The sequence below is a fragment of the Pieris napi genome, chromosome 11, assembly GCF_905475465.1.
Source record: "Pieris napi chromosome 11, ilPieNapi1.2, whole genome shotgun sequence".
Taxonomy (NCBI): domain Eukaryota; kingdom Metazoa; phylum Arthropoda; class Insecta; order Lepidoptera; family Pieridae; genus Pieris; species Pieris napi.
The window spans coordinates 6,980,508-6,997,709 of NC_062244.1; the positions used below are offsets into that span (position 1 = coordinate 6,980,508).

The 17,202-nt window shown below is 34.8% G+C and overlaps 1 protein-coding gene and 1 long non-coding RNA gene across 3 annotated transcripts in view; one reads left to right on the forward strand and one right to left on the reverse strand.

Annotated features, from left to right (window-relative positions):
• LOC125053948 overlaps positions 1-17,202 on the reverse strand; it is a 74,259-nt gene that overhangs the window by 11,770 nt on the left and 45,287 nt on the right. For both annotated transcript variants that reach the window (XM_047655583.1, XM_047655584.1), the window contains exons 2-3: positions 11,550-11,758; positions 3,361-3,560 (exon numbers count right to left, since the gene is read on the reverse strand). In XM_047655583.1, coding sequence (XP_047511539.1) covers positions 3,361-3,560; positions 11,550-11,728 — 379 coding nt within the window. In that variant the 5' untranslated portion in view covers positions 11,729-11,758. The remainder of the gene's footprint in view (positions 1-3,360; positions 3,561-11,549; positions 11,759-17,202) is intronic.
• Positions 7,334-7,739, forward strand: LOC125053949. The gene is made up of 2 exons (XR_007117642.1): positions 7,334-7,420; positions 7,665-7,739. It is a non-coding gene; the product is annotated as an uncharacterized LOC125053949 (long non-coding RNA).

The following is a 17,202-nucleotide window of genomic DNA, read 5'->3' on the forward strand; positions in this document are numbered from 1 at the left end:
TATTTAGTTTTTTTTTAATTATAAGACTACTATTTATAGGCGTGACTACTGGCAATACATAACAGTGTAAATTCAAAAAGCTTTAAAAATAAACATTGCACCGTGACGTATTTCACTTGGCAAACTGCAGTGAATACTAAAATTTCAAATTTTCATAGTAAAATGAAGAGCTTTTCTTCCTCGTCTCAAAGAAACCGCTGGCTTCTTCTTGAGTCCTTTGACTTGGTTTAATATTACAGAATAATATCATCTTATTTCTGGTGCGCTTTTATTTAAATTTAATACTGTACGAAATTAATATAATATAAATTTTCTAAGGTACGAGTATGTTTAAGAAGTAACATTTTATTTATACTCAAGTTTCTGGATAATTGTCGTAATCATTTATTATCAATTGCCGCTTCAGTCGCCTTTTATTTAGCTCATGGATTTAGCGTATATAAATAAAAAGATGGCGAGTTTTAATACTACCATTACTTTATATAAAAATCCCCCTTATTTATAAGTGGAATTTAAGGAAAATCTTTTAAGATGTTTTCGTGTTGCATTAAGAGGAGGTAAAGTCGAAATACTTTAGCCTGTCCACGAAATCAGCGAAAGTACTGTATCAATTGTCAAGGCTTCAGATTAGACTATTGGTTTAGGTTCTGCATTAAAAATCATTTAGTTCCAGCAGTAATACTGTATGTAATAGGAAAATACTGAAGATATAATCGCGTGCTAAAATGTCAAATATAACTTTCGGTTTGTGTTCCCGTGTGTTGTAATAAATCTGGCGATTCGGACAGTTTTCAATAAAGTCAGTTTTTGTGCCAGTGCGTTTGATGTGTATTTAATCTATATATGGGTCGAAAAATCAACGACAAAAAGTGTTATTCCAAACAGAGAAAGCCAATTTTTTTTATAAAACAGGAGGCTTATGGGCAGGAGGCTCATCGTTGCCATCATTGCCTTTTTAGAATTGGTACCCTCTTTTCTTGAAGAAACTTATATAACCTTAAAACTTTTTACTTTTAAACTTTATATCGAAAAATGTTACTGTAGTACATTTATACTAAATAATTAAAATTACCTAATGTTTAGTCTTTTATATAAACAGTTATATTATGTAATCATTTATATTTAATTATATATGAAGATCGGGGATAAATCATAAATTAGTTGATAAATCATAAAATTTAAGTAAAGTCGTTGTTTTTAATATATGAACAGTAATTAAATTCACTTATTTATTAAGGTGTTATATCAGGCAGATCACGTGTCAGGCGAAAGAAATTATAACCCTTTATTCGAAGAACACGACAGAATAATAATCTTGGTAGAATACCGACGAGACCCCAAACTTCGTTATTTGTGGCAGTGACTTAGAGATGATGGATAGACTTTTGTGAGTCCCATGCTTTGTTCGAAAGCCTTTCCTTCATTTTTCTTTCATAATAAAGGGTTTAGAAACACTTATATTCATTAATTGCTTATGGCATTTTATAAAAGAACTTAAAACACAACTCTAAATACAGCAATAGTAGTCATACAGTAATTTTCTTTCTATCACATCCACAACGTAGAGAAAATAGCTTCGAATAAAAGAGATCGATCAAACGAAGTTCGATTAATATTTCATGAATGGAAATACAAACGAATCAAACGTTAGTTGGATTTAAATATTTCTCTATTCACATCCGGTTTGAGCAAAGCAAAGCTCTTCCTATAATAATTTAGGGCCATTAACAACGCATTACCAACTGTTAATTTCGAAATATGTCCGCGCAATTCAGAACGTATAATTAATGCTTAGTTGCTAATTTTGTGGCAATCACTGTAGTTATTGTCTGTTTAGTAACATATTTACTTAATGTTACTACAAATTCGGCTTCTTTTGTCATTTTCTATGGCAATAGGAAGTAGTACTCACAGTACAAACTTCCTGTACATTATTTGACAAGACGAGAGATTTTAATACTGGCAACAACCATAAGTAGCTGATTCAAAGAAGTTATATCGTTATATTTTTTAATTTCACAATTACATTATAAATGTGTCAAACTATACCTTCAAACACTGCTAAAAACAATAATTTTAGCGTTTGTAAATCTTAGTTTTAGCCGTCTTTCTAGGCTTGAGTCTCTTTTGATTTTCTTGTATAGATAGGTTTCTTGCCATCATATTTTTGAATTTATAAAACCCTTCCTCTTTTATATTCGACCTTCTCGTTATGCGTATTTGATCGGGTATCTTTTTGGTTTGTTCTTTCTTTTGCATAGTTATTGTAAATGAATTCGTAATCAACATGGAAGCTAAGCCAACGTGATTGTAGTTTCTGTGTCAAGAATAAATAGAACAAACCTACTTTTATTACGTAAGTTTTTATTCAAAAGTATTAAAAACAATGCATATGAGTACGATTATACTGTTTTAATTTAAGCGCTGATTAGTGTGACTATCCACCTTTATTTGATATAGGAAGAAGAATAAATTCAATTGAATCAGTGTAATACTGATTTAGTAAATATAGGTATTAACAGTAAATATGTATTACGATAAATAGATATTCGTAGCGGATGTACGGGGAAGCCTCTACAACGCTACGAATCCCTATTAAATTCCCTATGGGTTCGCATCGCCGCACGATATCAGATATTTTCAAACATATTGTGTTTCGTATATTTTATATAGGAAAAGACACATAGACAATCTGGCTTATTTTAATGTAAATTGGCATCCGTATAAATGATTCGTGGCATATACAGCCTCGATTAATTGATCCCCACTTACTCATCTTACATGTGCGCGTGGTACTTGATCATTATTTTGTTGTGTAGTTAATATAATATTAGTTTAATAAAACTACTTAGCGTTTTCTAAGGCAGTTTTTGCCGCGCACCGCCACTATGTGGAACCAGCTGCCCACTGAAGTATTTCCGAACCAATTCGACTTAGGGCCCTTCAAGAAAAGAGCGTGCCAATTCTTGAAAGGCCGGCAACCCACATGCGAACCTTCTGACAGTGTGAGTGTCCATGGCCGGTATAACCACGGTACCACTTAACATCAGGTGAGCCTCCTGCCCGTATATATATACATAAATAATTAAAACTCCTTTATTTGTTTAAAAGGTAAATGTCATTATGGTCATTCAAACTTCTTGGCATAGCTGCTAACTTCACGCATATTCTATTTCTTTTTACTTGTAGATTGTCTTATTCCCATCTCGCTCGCGCACGCTATAATCACACTGACAACTTTGTGTCTCAGGTGCGCGCGCATCGTAAAATTTCACTCTCATCAATTTTTCATAACGCGCCTAAAGAAGTATAACTTCAAAAAAAACCTTTATACTGTAGTGTAAAAATATAAATACCTACTCCAAACGTGTACGCTCCATCCGTGCTTTTCTTCCTCGCTGCGACCGGGCTCTGACATCTGTGCAGCTTCACCTTCCGGTAACGTCTTCCAACGCTTCAGCAGTTCTTTCGTTTTATCTTTTGTTTTATCGCAGGCTTGTTTCCAATTAGTGAAGTATTTGCGGGGAACTTTTGGGCTTAGCGATGATCTGGAGTCCTGTCTGTGAAAGTGAAAATATGAAGTAGATTTATTGTTAAAATGTACTAAAGAATCTTTTATACTATACTTTTAAGTTGTATACACTATGTAAATACAGCAAGATTCTAAAACTATTTTACTTCGAAATGGAAAGCTGAATTCAAAAGAAAGAAATCGGCAATAGATTTCTTGATTTTTTTGTGAAAATAGAATTGTGAATGAAGTTTAAAATATTTTTATAAATTTATTTTCTATTTGCGTTACAATTTCATTGATCGAGTTTTAGGCTACTATTGTATTGACCTGTAAATGTGAGTTAATTCAGCAGACGCAAACCCCAATCGTTATTAGCAAATTGCTTTCTATTTATAAAAGGCGAAATGAAAAGATAGCTATATTTGAGTAGCCTTTGTGCATTTAGCAACGTTATCCACAGATTATATAGTACATACATTCATCGTTCAAAATAAACTGGTTTACGAGTATATGTTTAGATTTTTAATGAAACCATTATTTAATGTAAACACTCTGAAACCCTTGAAGGATACTCTTCATCACCGAGTTTATAGGAACTAATCGTAAATTTTTACCTTCGGTGTTACATCCACATTAGGGTTAAGTACCATGACAGTATTAACACTTAACAAGTGCAAATAAAACAGTCGCTATAATACAGATTTTACATTCATCTTCAATAAGGCCAGATTGAGTATGGATGATCATGTATTAACATATATCACAGTCCAGAGAAAATCAACATATAAAAAAGGTCAAAAGTCGTATGATAAATTGGACTAGAAATAGAAGCCTATCGATTCTTCTATTGGTTAGTTGGCGTGCCCATACAAACAGTTCGCGGCTCAATCGAATTCACTTCGATGGAATTTCTGAGTACCCTCAGTATTCACATAGAACGAATGCTAATAAAAATGATAAAAAGTAAAATCTAACATTTGTAGATAGCCAATAATAGAAAAATCTTTGGTACATTATTCTCAATGAATAGTTTACCTAATACGCTTTATCGACGTTTAAGTTTAACCATTAAGGTAAAAGGTTTGGAAACGGAATACGATCCATGCATCAATAAATGCAAGATCGATATTGTGAATTAGTAAATATTTCGTAATTAATAATAGTAGATTTCACAATATTGTTTGTTTACATACAATTACAAACATATTTATATATCTCTAGAGCTATTCAGTTGGGTGCTTTAGTTTTTCGTCGATAACATATTCGTTGCTCAAGTAGTTAGCAAATTCGTCGTTAGCATCATATAAAACGCCTTTACGACCGTGTCGGACACAGGAGTTAAATGAAAAACAGTAAAATTTCGAATCGTTGTTGTTTTTTCGTCCTAGAAAGATATTAAAGCAACTCATGGCCATGTGTAATACCTTTTCAGAATCCCTATTAAATGCGCCAAAACTTGTAGTATAGGGTCACTTTTCGGTGCAGTAATTTTTTTTCACAGTGGGGTCCGAAGTAAAGAAAAATTTATGATTTGAAAAAATGTTATGTCGTATCACTTAATATTATCTTGATTACACTCAATAAACAACTATAAATGGTATGTCTAACGCAAGAACTCCTCAGACCCAACCTAGTGGATATTATTAGAAAGATACAGGATGTAGATATTTTCGAATTTTAAGAAGAATTAGTAAAAAAAAGGCAATTTTCATATAAAAATCAAAATAAATCATAACTCTGCAGGGGTACCTTAGAGACCTCCCGTAGAACAATTTTTTGCCGCTGATGACCTCATCTATCCCCTATTTGCGTTTGATCCACGACTTTTTGGCCACCCTGTATACTTTACTATAATACTATATGTTGGACAAGTAAAGGCGCGGTTTTGTTGACCGAGTAAAGAGTATAGGCCATTTTTGTTTAATAAAGTGATTGTGTTTGTATTGTTCTTTATATACATATGTGTGCTGTAATCAAATAAATGGTTTTTTCCTTCTTTCTTCAAAACATGATTTTATCTTACTAAAGCCGTATCACACCTTCAGTTGATTTAAATTAAATATAATTCACATAGCATTAGTACCTACATTTGGGAACGTCAATAATGTTTTTAAATTAACATTAACAGCCAGTTCACAAATAGCAATACAAAGTATGAGGAGATATCGTAATAAGGAGCTGCAAGCTAATTTGCTTTACATGACATAGAATTCATTATGTTTCAGTAAAAAACAAAGTTTACCCTCTACCATTAGTGGGTATGGCGATCGGACTTTACAGTGAGGACTACAGGCATTTGTCTATTAATATTGATTAGGTTTTTTATAGACGTCTATGTGTGTTTTAATGGCTTTTTTTTTCATTAAAGGAAAACATTTTGTTTACCCGAAACAATGAGTCGCTAATTTAAAATATTACTAATAATAAGATAATTTTATTAAGTTTTTGTTTCATCAAAATTGGGCCAGGATTTCTAAAGTTACAGCGTTGTAAAGGTTCACCGCTTTTTTTATATTTTGCGTACTACTGCGATTACGTCACATTGCAAGTGTCATGTTCGATTTTTTATTTATGAGTGACTTTCAGTAGCGAGACAGCGAAATTTTTTTATGGAAGTGCGTTACCGGCCTTTAAGGTGTACGCTATTCTCTTGAAGGCTCCTAAGTTGTAATGTTTAACACATACCTGGAACAAGAGCTGGTTCTATCTCGCTCTGTCATGGGACAGACACCAATGTGGAACGGGTGGAATTTAACATTTAATCCGAAGAGTTCTTCAGAACACACCCCAGGATATATGCGATAGAAGATGTAGAGAGAGAGAGAGTCTACATCTCTATGCAACACCAATGGATTCATCCATTGAAAAGGCGGTTAGAAAGAACTAGGTCGTTAATTCACGCTGCTCTGAGTAAGATTCGGTCAAAAGGGTATTGGGAAGGCTACTGGTATTGGGAAACCCATAGCCAAAGGGAAAAGTACTCCGGATTTGCACTTTATCGAGTAACAAACGTAGCCCAAAGTGAAGTACTGTCACGCTGAGCACACTAAGCTTCTAAGAGGTTAAATACCATTAGGCCCTTCCACTCTATGGGTTTATGGCATAGACTTAGTATATACTGGCGTATAGACCAACAAAGCGAGCGAGGGAGAAGAAAATCCCTTACGGAAATTTGGCAAGATAGAAAAGGATAGCGAATCCAATGAAACTGTGACTGGTTTTGAATGACAGGTCATCACAAGTCGGCACGCGGAGAAACAACCCCTTAGTATTTTGGATTTTTTGCGTACATCGTGGTTTATTTTCAGTAAATCTAATTGTATTCAACAATGGTTACATGTTCTGTGAGTGATTGTGGTGTTAATAATAGAAATAATCCTGAAAATTGCACATTTCACAGGTAAATACCCAAATCGTCATCACTGGCATGACGCGTTTATTTTTGGTTAAAATTTGTCTTTTATCCTATATAAAATATAAAATAATGCCAATGCTTTTGTTTACTTTCATATTTTGTATATGTGGAAGTCCATTTGTTGATAATTTACATGATTTTAGTGGATAAATATTTCATCAATTAATTTTACATGTACGCTAGGGATTGACTCAAATTAATCGATAGAATTATCGATATTTTATCTTGAATGTTACTTATGAAAATAAATGCTTACTTACGTTTACCGTCTCGTATCTGAACCATTTTGCCCAATTTTGTATTATTTGTCCAACAGATTCCCTCTAGATACTATACTAAGAGGAAAATGGTTGAGATTAATTGGGCGCGTTGGTTGGAATCCAAAGAAGAACTCTACCATTTAGAGCAAACATTTCCCGGACGAATATAAAAGAAAAAGACGAATAAATACAGTTTTAGTTAAAGGAGCCATTCCAACTTTATTTGTACCAGTAAGCATATTGCTATTTTACGAATATCAATAACACCTATAAAAACATTGATATACGCTAGAATTGGTGAAATTTTAGGGCCTATTGCGCCAAACGCGTTGCCGGTTTGTTGGCGTTGATCGCCTGGTTCATTTTAAAATAATTGTAAAAAATACCAGATTTTCATCCAATACCTTTTTATTCTAATTTTATGAAGTTTATTTTTTTATTAAATAATGATGTATTTTTTTCTTCACATTTTCAGGGACATATAAAAGAGAGAATCCCGTCATCGTATATCAATCGGGACATAGCTCTACCTTCGATATCACAAGCTCCAGAAAAAAGTGTTCAGCTCACACCAAGAACAAAAAAGTTTATTAGCAAAAACGACAAACTGAAACAAAAGCTACAAGAAAAACAAAAAAAAATACGTAGATTAGCAGCAAAAAATAAAAGACAGGCTCTAAAAATAGTCACCCTGAAAGACGTTCTACATGAAATTCGTTCAAGACCGGGATTGAAAGATCACTACAGTGATGTTACTATGGCATGCAGTAATGAATTAATACATAATTTAATTAACCGGGTTAATGACAAAAAATGTGGTAAAGTGCAGTCTTCGTGTAAAGAAGATATAACGATTCTATCGAACTCAAAATTGACTACTGACCAGCAAATTAATACATCTTTGACATATAATAAAATAACAAAGGAGTTTTCATTATCTCAAGAAACCGAAAAAGAAAATGATTTTGATGACTTATATATACCTCACAATGAAGACACACTATCAAAAACTATAAAAAATGTCGTAGAGTATATAGCAGGGTTTGTCGTAAAAAAAATTAAAATAAAAATTTCTTGCGAAGAGTGCTGCAATGCGTTACAGTCCTCCCGTCAATGTAGTAGCCAAGAATCCTTCATAAACAAAAGAGACTTTTCATCTAAGGCTGATCAAGGCTTTTTAACATACCCTTCAAAAGATGTGATACAACTTTGTCTAAAAATAGAAAAATTTATTCGTGAAAATAAAAAAATCACTCAAGCTATTGGGAAATCTACAATTTGCAAAGCGGTACTTCTTATATTAGAAGATAATTCCGGCTTATTTTCGAGTTTGGAAAACCACAATTTGGACCAAGATATTTTAAGTGGTCATAGGTATTTAATAATGAAATACGTTATAGAAATTTACTTTGACATTCGACTTACGTATGAATGTAAACTTAATAATTTAGGAAAGGAAACTGTAAGGAACCAGTTTAATAAGATTGTTCTGTTTAAAGGTCAATAAATTAAGAAGCAATGAAAAAAGTTGTTTTTTTTATTAATGCATTTTTTTTACATAATGTCATAATTATAATCTGGACAAAAACAGTCTATGGAACAACTTTCTCCAAGAGTCGAACATCTAACTTCAATAAGTTATCGATAGTCCTCCAAAGTAAAAGGTACATCACTAGCTAATGCACACACTGACAAATCAAAATTGGTCACGCTTTATCGAGCTGCCAGTTCGTCTATTCGCCAGTATATACTAAGTCTATGGTTTATGGGGTATATGTCATACAGAGTCGAGACTAACCGCTAAGTATAACTCCCGTAATTATCATAAACTAAAATTACTTACTTTAGTCAAAGGAACGTTTTTACCGATAATTATATCATTTATGCCCACTTTACTTAAAAGCACTTTGAACCAACTCTTGATTATTTATGCACGAAACACAAACGTTCGTGCTTTTATATATCTGTTTGTTGGTGACGAGTATTTTTGTTTGCGATAAAATTATCAGTAAGCAAATTTTAAATGATTAGAACGTAGTGACGTGTCTACACACCCACCGGCGTGCTACACATATGAACAATTAAGGCATAAAATATGTATAATATTTCTTTAATAAAATAAAAGAGGTATTATTTGTTTTTAATATGAAACAAGGAATTAAAAATACAATATAAGAATAAATAATAAAACCTTTTTGGTATTTGTTCTATATTGCATTTATGATGATTTTTTTGAAATTTGAATTACATTTCTTTACAAAGATAGTATACAGCCATTATTTAGTTATAGAAGTTGTTTTCTTAAGTTATACAATAAATTGTACATTATTTATTATCTATATGTTTGGTAAAGTTAAGCACTCCTTAGAGTACACAGACGGAATCTAGGACTCTCTTGGGAGTGCTTATTTCAGAATTTGAGTAATGTAGGTAAACGCTCTACTTTATATCTAAAGCTAAAGAAAACGTTTTATAGAGTTAGAGAGATAGTTAGGTAAACTGAACATTAAGGTAAAACGTAAACATGGAATCATCTAGATTCCCAGCAAAGTAATAATTGTTTTGAGTTGGTATGCATACTAAGCTGGGCACATGTGAAAATATGAACCATGGACCGTGTTGGTATATTGGCGTCAGCGTGCGACTGTCATACCTGAGGTTCAAACCCCGGATTCACCTATGAACTTACGGTAAAGAAAAACATCGTGAGGAAACCAGAATGCTTTAGACACAAAAAGGTGATCATGGCTAGTATTCGAAGTGTACAATGAATTTAAATATACCAAATATCTTTTTTTCCCGGTTCGTAAAACAGTACGGATTACCGAACTATATATACGAATAATATGAAAAATAAACCTAATTTCATATGTGGATATGACTTTAGCTTAGCAATAATATTTGAACGAAATATTAACAACACTATTTTTATTACGACATTAAATGTACCTACGTAATATAGCTGAAATTTATGTCAAAATTTTTATTAGGTTTGAATAAGATGATTCACTCATAAATGTTTTAAAACCTCTCATTAAAATCGTGCAACCACGTTGGTATAAATGCCTTTTTAGTAATATTGATTCGTGTGTTATGTTAACATGTATAAAAAAACGCGTAAAATAAATAATAATCCCGAAACCTCATATGTGTCCTGTCCTCAGTTTGCTTCCGATTTTTGAAGTTATACTTCTTTAGGCGCGTTATGAAAAGTTGATGAGAGTGAAATTTTACGATGCGCGCGCACCGTGACACAAAATTAACGCACGTGACGCAATGGACATAATTTAAAAACAACATTCGAATAATAATAGAATTATTTATGTTACACTTAATGTAAGAGAATAATAATAAATATTTATTTATTTAATTTTTCAAATGTAAACTGAACTTTAATGACTATAATGACTCCTTTTCCAGTCTTTGATTATTTAATTGTAATTAATTATTTGCATGCAATCAAAAACAATTTTTAATAATGCCAAAGAAGTATAACTTCTTACGCGCGTACATAAGTACACGCACCCTTTTTTTGATCATTAAATTATATATAGCCTTCAGTGCCATATCGTCCATTATTGGGTCTAAGACATTTCACCGTATGATCAAGTGTTGATTTCTTAGCTGTTTTATTGATATTATATTTAAATATATTTTTATGAAACTAAAATAATTAGGTATATCTCAGGTATGTTATCTTCATTTATCTTATTTCACTGTTATGTTGTTTTGAAAATACTTATCATTTGTAAAGGTCTCATCAATAACACGATAAAAACGTCATATCAGTGTAATCATTTAAATCCAGTTTTTGATAAAATATTTGTATACATAATTTTGTATTAGAATAAGAGATCGTTTATATCAAGTTTTATAACATTATTTTTATAAGAGGAAAATAAATACACACAAAGATTTGATAAACAAATACTGGCTGTATTAAGTTTCAGCCAACAAGTTGGCAAAACCCGACTATATTATATTACTATAGACGATATATTTCTATACATCATCAATAATTGTTGTCGTTACTTAGTATAAATTTATCTTGTTTTATGTTATATTAAAAGTAGTTGGTGCAAATAAATAAATATTGAATTTCTGTGTAAATTTTTTTAAAACTGTAGCACAAATAAAGTTTCTATTACGAGTACCTCTGTAATCTAAAAACCTAAGAACTTCCTCACACGACGAAAAATCTTGCCATTTTACTGGCAGAGGCTTATATTATTTTAATGATTTCATGTTGCAGCGGATTAGCAAGCCTCAATATAGCTTACAGAAATATCTATGTTCGTACAATATAAGTATAATAAATATATTATTTCAAGAGTTTAAAAACTTTAAACTCCTAGACTACCTGTCTAACGTGCCCTTAGAACTTTCGCTGGCCCGTGACAAGCGTCGTTGCTTATCATCACTGGGTGATTTCTCCGGGGGCAGCTTCAACTCCTTTTCCGACCTTCCAGCTCGGCCTTCCTCACTCCTGATCTTCACGGGCGACAAGCTGCCCGGCTTATCGTGTCGTTTCATCTCCATATTTCAGTGTTCGACCACATCGTCGCTGTCCTGAAATAATATTGTCATTTAACAAAGTTCATGGACAAAATCAAATTGGTTGCTGATTTTTTGCTTTAACATATTTTTGTTATTTTTTTTAATTTATAATGCTACAATTGTAATTATTTTGTTTTATCTCACACACTGTTTTATTGTGTTTTTTTAATTATTTTTATTACTCTTTAATGTAAATATTCTACGGATTCGATATTTGTAAATATGTGAGGAACATGTATATGTAGGATTTGGGTAAGACATTTTAATAAATTAAATGCCACTTAATTTTCAAATAATAATTCTATTTTAATCACTCCTAATTTACACAGAGTAATTAGAGTAATATGAGTCAGGGATAAGCTCGCAAGATACAACTAGTGCACCGAGCCACGCCAGAGCCGAGACTGCCTGCGTAAGGCCCGCTCCGCCATTTATAACGACAGACTCAGTAGTGGGGAGAGTGGGGAGACTTGAAGAACCGGCTGTGACGTGCTCGATGCAGGTGTTGTTTGCTATAGGCGTGTACGGCGGTACATGCGCCGACACGGCCATACTGACATGCGTGCGTCCTCGCACGCGCCTCATCCCATATCTCGGTTACATCAGTTACATAAATTAAGGCGCATAATTTTGGTCTGGTTCAAAGCCCTGCAAAACCATAACAATTAGTCATTTCTGCTAGTCCGGAATTTACATTCCCTGTAGCCATAGCCATTGCATAATTTTGGTCTAGCTCAAAGCTCTGCAAAAATAAAACAATTAGTCATTTCTGCTAGTCCGGAATTTACATTCCCTGTAGCCATAGCCACTGCATAATTTTGGTCTAGCTCAAAGCCCTGCAAAATTAAAACAATCCGTATTTTTTTTTTAACATGTGCCCTGCAACATTATTGGACCGGCATTAGCCCTTCAATAATATTGGACTGGCAACGCCTTTTTTTTATCATGTCCCCTGCAACACTATTGGACCGGCCTTAAGCCCTTCAATAATGTTGGGCTGGCAACCTTTTCTTTTTCTTTTTTTATACTTGTGCCCTGCAACATTATTGGACCGGCCTTAATAAGAAGCCCTTCAACAATGCTGGACTAGCAACCTATTTTTAACATGTGCCCTGCAACATTATTGGACCGGCATTAGCCCTTCAATAATATTGGACTGGCAACCCCTTGTTTTTTATCATGTGCCCTGCAACACTATTGGACCGGCCTTAAGCCCTTCAATAATGTTGGGCTGGCAACCTCTTCTTTTTCTTTTTTTTTTTTACTTGTGCCCTGCAACATCATTGGACTGGCCTAAGCCCTTCAACAATGTTGGACTGGTAACTTTTTTTTTTTTCATAAACATAACAAGCGCCTCTAAAAGGACGGAACTTTTTCCGTTCTACTTCAGTCATTGATTTTGCAAAGTTCGAAATTAATATTTCCCGAATGCTCTGCCAGGTCATTTGATTAGGCTGTATAATTGTGAGGCATGTCGCGGCGCGACCTTTAAAACAGTGAATACCAGCAATAATCAAATCAACGCCTTCTAAATTCTTCTTGTCAATAATTATGTCATTTAAAGTGCACCAATTGGTTATGTCTGAATCGGTTTCATCCGGGTCAAATGGCACCAACTTGATAGGTATTGATGAATACACAGTTGAGAATTTAAACTATCTGCAATTTTCTTAAAAATGCCTTCCATGCCAGTAGAGAAAAGATACAGTTTGCGGTGGTCGGCCACCACCTCTCCACCCACTCTCGAACCGTACGCAGACCTGACTCAAACGCCATCTCTTACAGAGACAGCTAATAACGACATCTATGATTGCATAAACGTAACCTCGCCGTCACGGTCACCCTGCCGCATCACACGTCCTCGTGTGCTCTCGAAAAGAAAATCCACAGGTCATCAATTCTCAGACTCGGTCATTCTGACCAAATAAAACGAATCATTAGAAATGTTAATGACACAAATCATCAATCACTAAAGGTCAGTACTTTCACACGGTAGTTTTACTCGAAGTCGAGCAAAAAACAACGTGTGGACCGCAAAACTCACAGCTCGAAGGCTTGCACCGAGCCAGCTCGTAGGAATTAATTGAAAGTAATTTCCTTCTACCCTACTCGAAGCGAGCCGTCAATCTTGACTCGAACGAGTGTACGTGACTGCGTGTGGCGCGAGACGAGCGTCAGTCTGGTATTGTTTATTGTAATTCTTCATATAGCTCTGGAGGCATCCTTAAACAATTGTTATAATCTTCAGGACATACACGTAGCTCTTCAATCAAGTTTACGTGGCTGTAATCAGAACGGCGATCTTACCAATGTCTAACCCAGTACCTCCTTTTACGTTTTTTTCTTTTAATTTTCTTTGATTTTCTTATAAAGCACTGTGAGACTTGCTAAATACAGCCACCGTATCCTTTGTTGCACAGACATCTTTTGGCTCGAACGCTCCTTTATTGCACAGACATCTTTTGGCCCGAACGGTTCGGTGATACCGAACGGCGCGCCTCACTCGATAGATCAATGCTCAATGTGTGGACGAAAGCCTATGCCATGGTTTCACTAGATAGATTAGCTCGATCGAGCAATACCGCACGCGAGCACTGACCTTAAAAACGTGACGTTATATCCACGTTTACACTCTCTGTTCTTTACACATAACAGCGAATAAAAATAATCGATGCGAAAATGCTGAAGGTCTATTATGGTCATTATCACGATCTTCAGAATCAACACCTTGCTTAATTTCAACACACATTGGCGTAACCAAACGCCATGGCAATGTACCTCTATCGAGCACAAGCCACCACTTCGGGGCACGCCTCCCTCGAGCATCCCCACAAAAATGCCTCCATCAAGAATTACACCGGTGCCTCCATCGAGCACTATTAAGCATTGTGTTGACTACCACTAGGCCCAACAGCCTCAACATCTACTTCGTTCCATCACAATCATCTATCACAACTTGACCTTCAGACATTTCGCGAAAACGATCATGGGCGTACTTGAACGTCCGTTTAGAGTCTAAAACTTTAATAAGATAGCGATCACCATCAAAGACTTCAGATACTTTGAACGGCCCTTTGTACTTAGACTCAAGTTTTGTCTGGTTAAGCTCTTCGTTTTTTTTTTTTTTTTAAACACTATGTCACCCTAACCTTGGTCGAGTCAACACACGAGAATCTGCACAGTACTACTTACCCTAGGATATCCTATACCAGTCAAAGACACGGTCTCGTGTGACCGCCTGCCTCTAAATTTCCAAGAAATCGTTTCTTTCATTCTGAACCCTAATCGTAACAAAATGAAAACTGCTCACCCGAGTGACTTAACCTTCCTAGGGGTGCTGCAACTTTGCACAGATCCACGTGACGCAATTTCAGTTGTAAACGCCAAATGTTGAACACGCGTTTCACATTGTGAAAGATGTGAGAGAACACTCGAAACGACTATTTCCTCGGTAGTCATATTTTTTCTTCTTGCCATTATTCGCCATCTTTAGGTTTGGCGTTATTTAAATTTAATAGAAATGGGGCGGCGGTAGTCTGACAGTCGTACCTTAAGATAAAAAGCGCCTTAAATTCGGTCCACTATTCCAGGAAAAGCCACTCGTGAAAGGCACGCCGATGCTTGACCTTTCAGAGCCTTGCTCAGGGCGATAACAAGAGAAGCACCTTGCAATTTTTCGCCCCTCCATGCATGCTCGCTGTGGTAATCCATGTGCGGATTGAAATCGGGTAAATGCATCGCTTCGTTAAGTTGAGGGGTTTTCATGGTCTCCAATAACGCCATGAAATTCTGTTTCTGAGCTTCCAACAATCGCTGCCATTTTTCATTGCTGTCACCGCCATGTGGGTCGTGTGGTTACATCCCACTTCTGATGTAGGATTTGGGTAAGACATTTTAATAAATTAAATGCCACTTAATTTTCAAATAATAATTCTATTTTAATCACTCCTAATTTACACAGAGTAATTAGAGTAATATGAGTCAGGGATAAGCTCGCAAGATACAACTAGTGCACCGAGCCACGCCAGAGCCGAGACTGCCTGCGTAAGGCCCGCTCCGCCATTTATAACGACAGACTCAGTAGTGGGGAGAGTGGGGAGACTTGAAGAACCGGCTGTGACGTGCTCGATGCAGGTGTTGTTTGCTATAGGCGTGTACGGCGGTACATGCGCCGACATATACTAACTTTTTTAGTATAGTAGTTTATTTAAGAGTACATTGTCTTCACATATAATTATTTAAATGTAAACAAAATATTGTAAACCTAATATTTTAAAAGAGTAAGTGTGGAGTTTCTTGCCCATACTTCTCCACACGAAACTACCTTTTTGAAGGGGCAACTAGAATCTTCTTTGTATTTTGTTTGACGTTCAAAAGTGCCATTTTAGGTGGTCTAATTGAAATAAATGATTTGACTTTGACATAGATATGCATATGTAAAATTAATTTCTGTACATTGTTTCATGAATTTATAACGACATTGTTTCCAAAGTATTTCGGCGCGGCTCGTCGCTCATACGATTTTTTGGGAATTAATCTGATTTTAATTAGTAAAGTTTTCAATTTATAGGAAGTTTTAATACTTATGGTTAATTCCGACACGGTTCTATATTGTATTGTAAATGGATTATTTGGTAGTTTACATGTTTAAGGCAAGTTATAGTAAACATATAAAAAAAATCAGTGGCGCTACAACCTCTTTAGGTCTTGGCCTCAGATTTCTGAATCTGTTTCATGATCATTTTTAAATCTAATAAGCAAGTAGGTCATCAGCCTCCAGTGCCACACGCCATCAACTTTTTGGGTCTAAGACATGTCGGTTTCCTCACGATATTTTCCTTCACCGTTCGAGCAAATGTTAAATGCGCACATAGAAAGTCCATAGCCGGGGATCGAACCTACGACCTCAGGTATGAGAGTCGCACGCTGTAGCCACTAGGCCAACACTGCTTGCTGCTTATAGTTAACATATAGTACCATTTACATTATTAATTTTATTCAATTTTTTCTTCAATTTGAACGACGAACATAAACACGACAATATACTTAAAGCTTTAAATTTTAAACGTATCCTAAGCGGGTTTAGTAGGAGTCCACTTAAATAATAAACTCTGGCAGATTGCGGCCTGAATTATTGATACTTCGACACTGTCAGCTCACACAAGGGACTGGAATAACAGAGCATCCAAAAGTTTGATAAGGTCAAATTCAGATATTGTAGGGCAACACTGTTAGTGTCTTCAATGCTTTAGAATTTAGATTATCCAGAAACATTAGTATATCTCTTGATTATGAATGTGTAAATTAAAAATACATTACCGTATTTTTTTATAACAGAAGTGGCAACGTTTAAATTGTTTTGTTATCTATTAAGGCTTATAAATATTGGCGAATAAGGCAGACAAATATGTCTGTATAATAATGTTTTGAAACAAATAGGTCAAAGGCAAAACTTT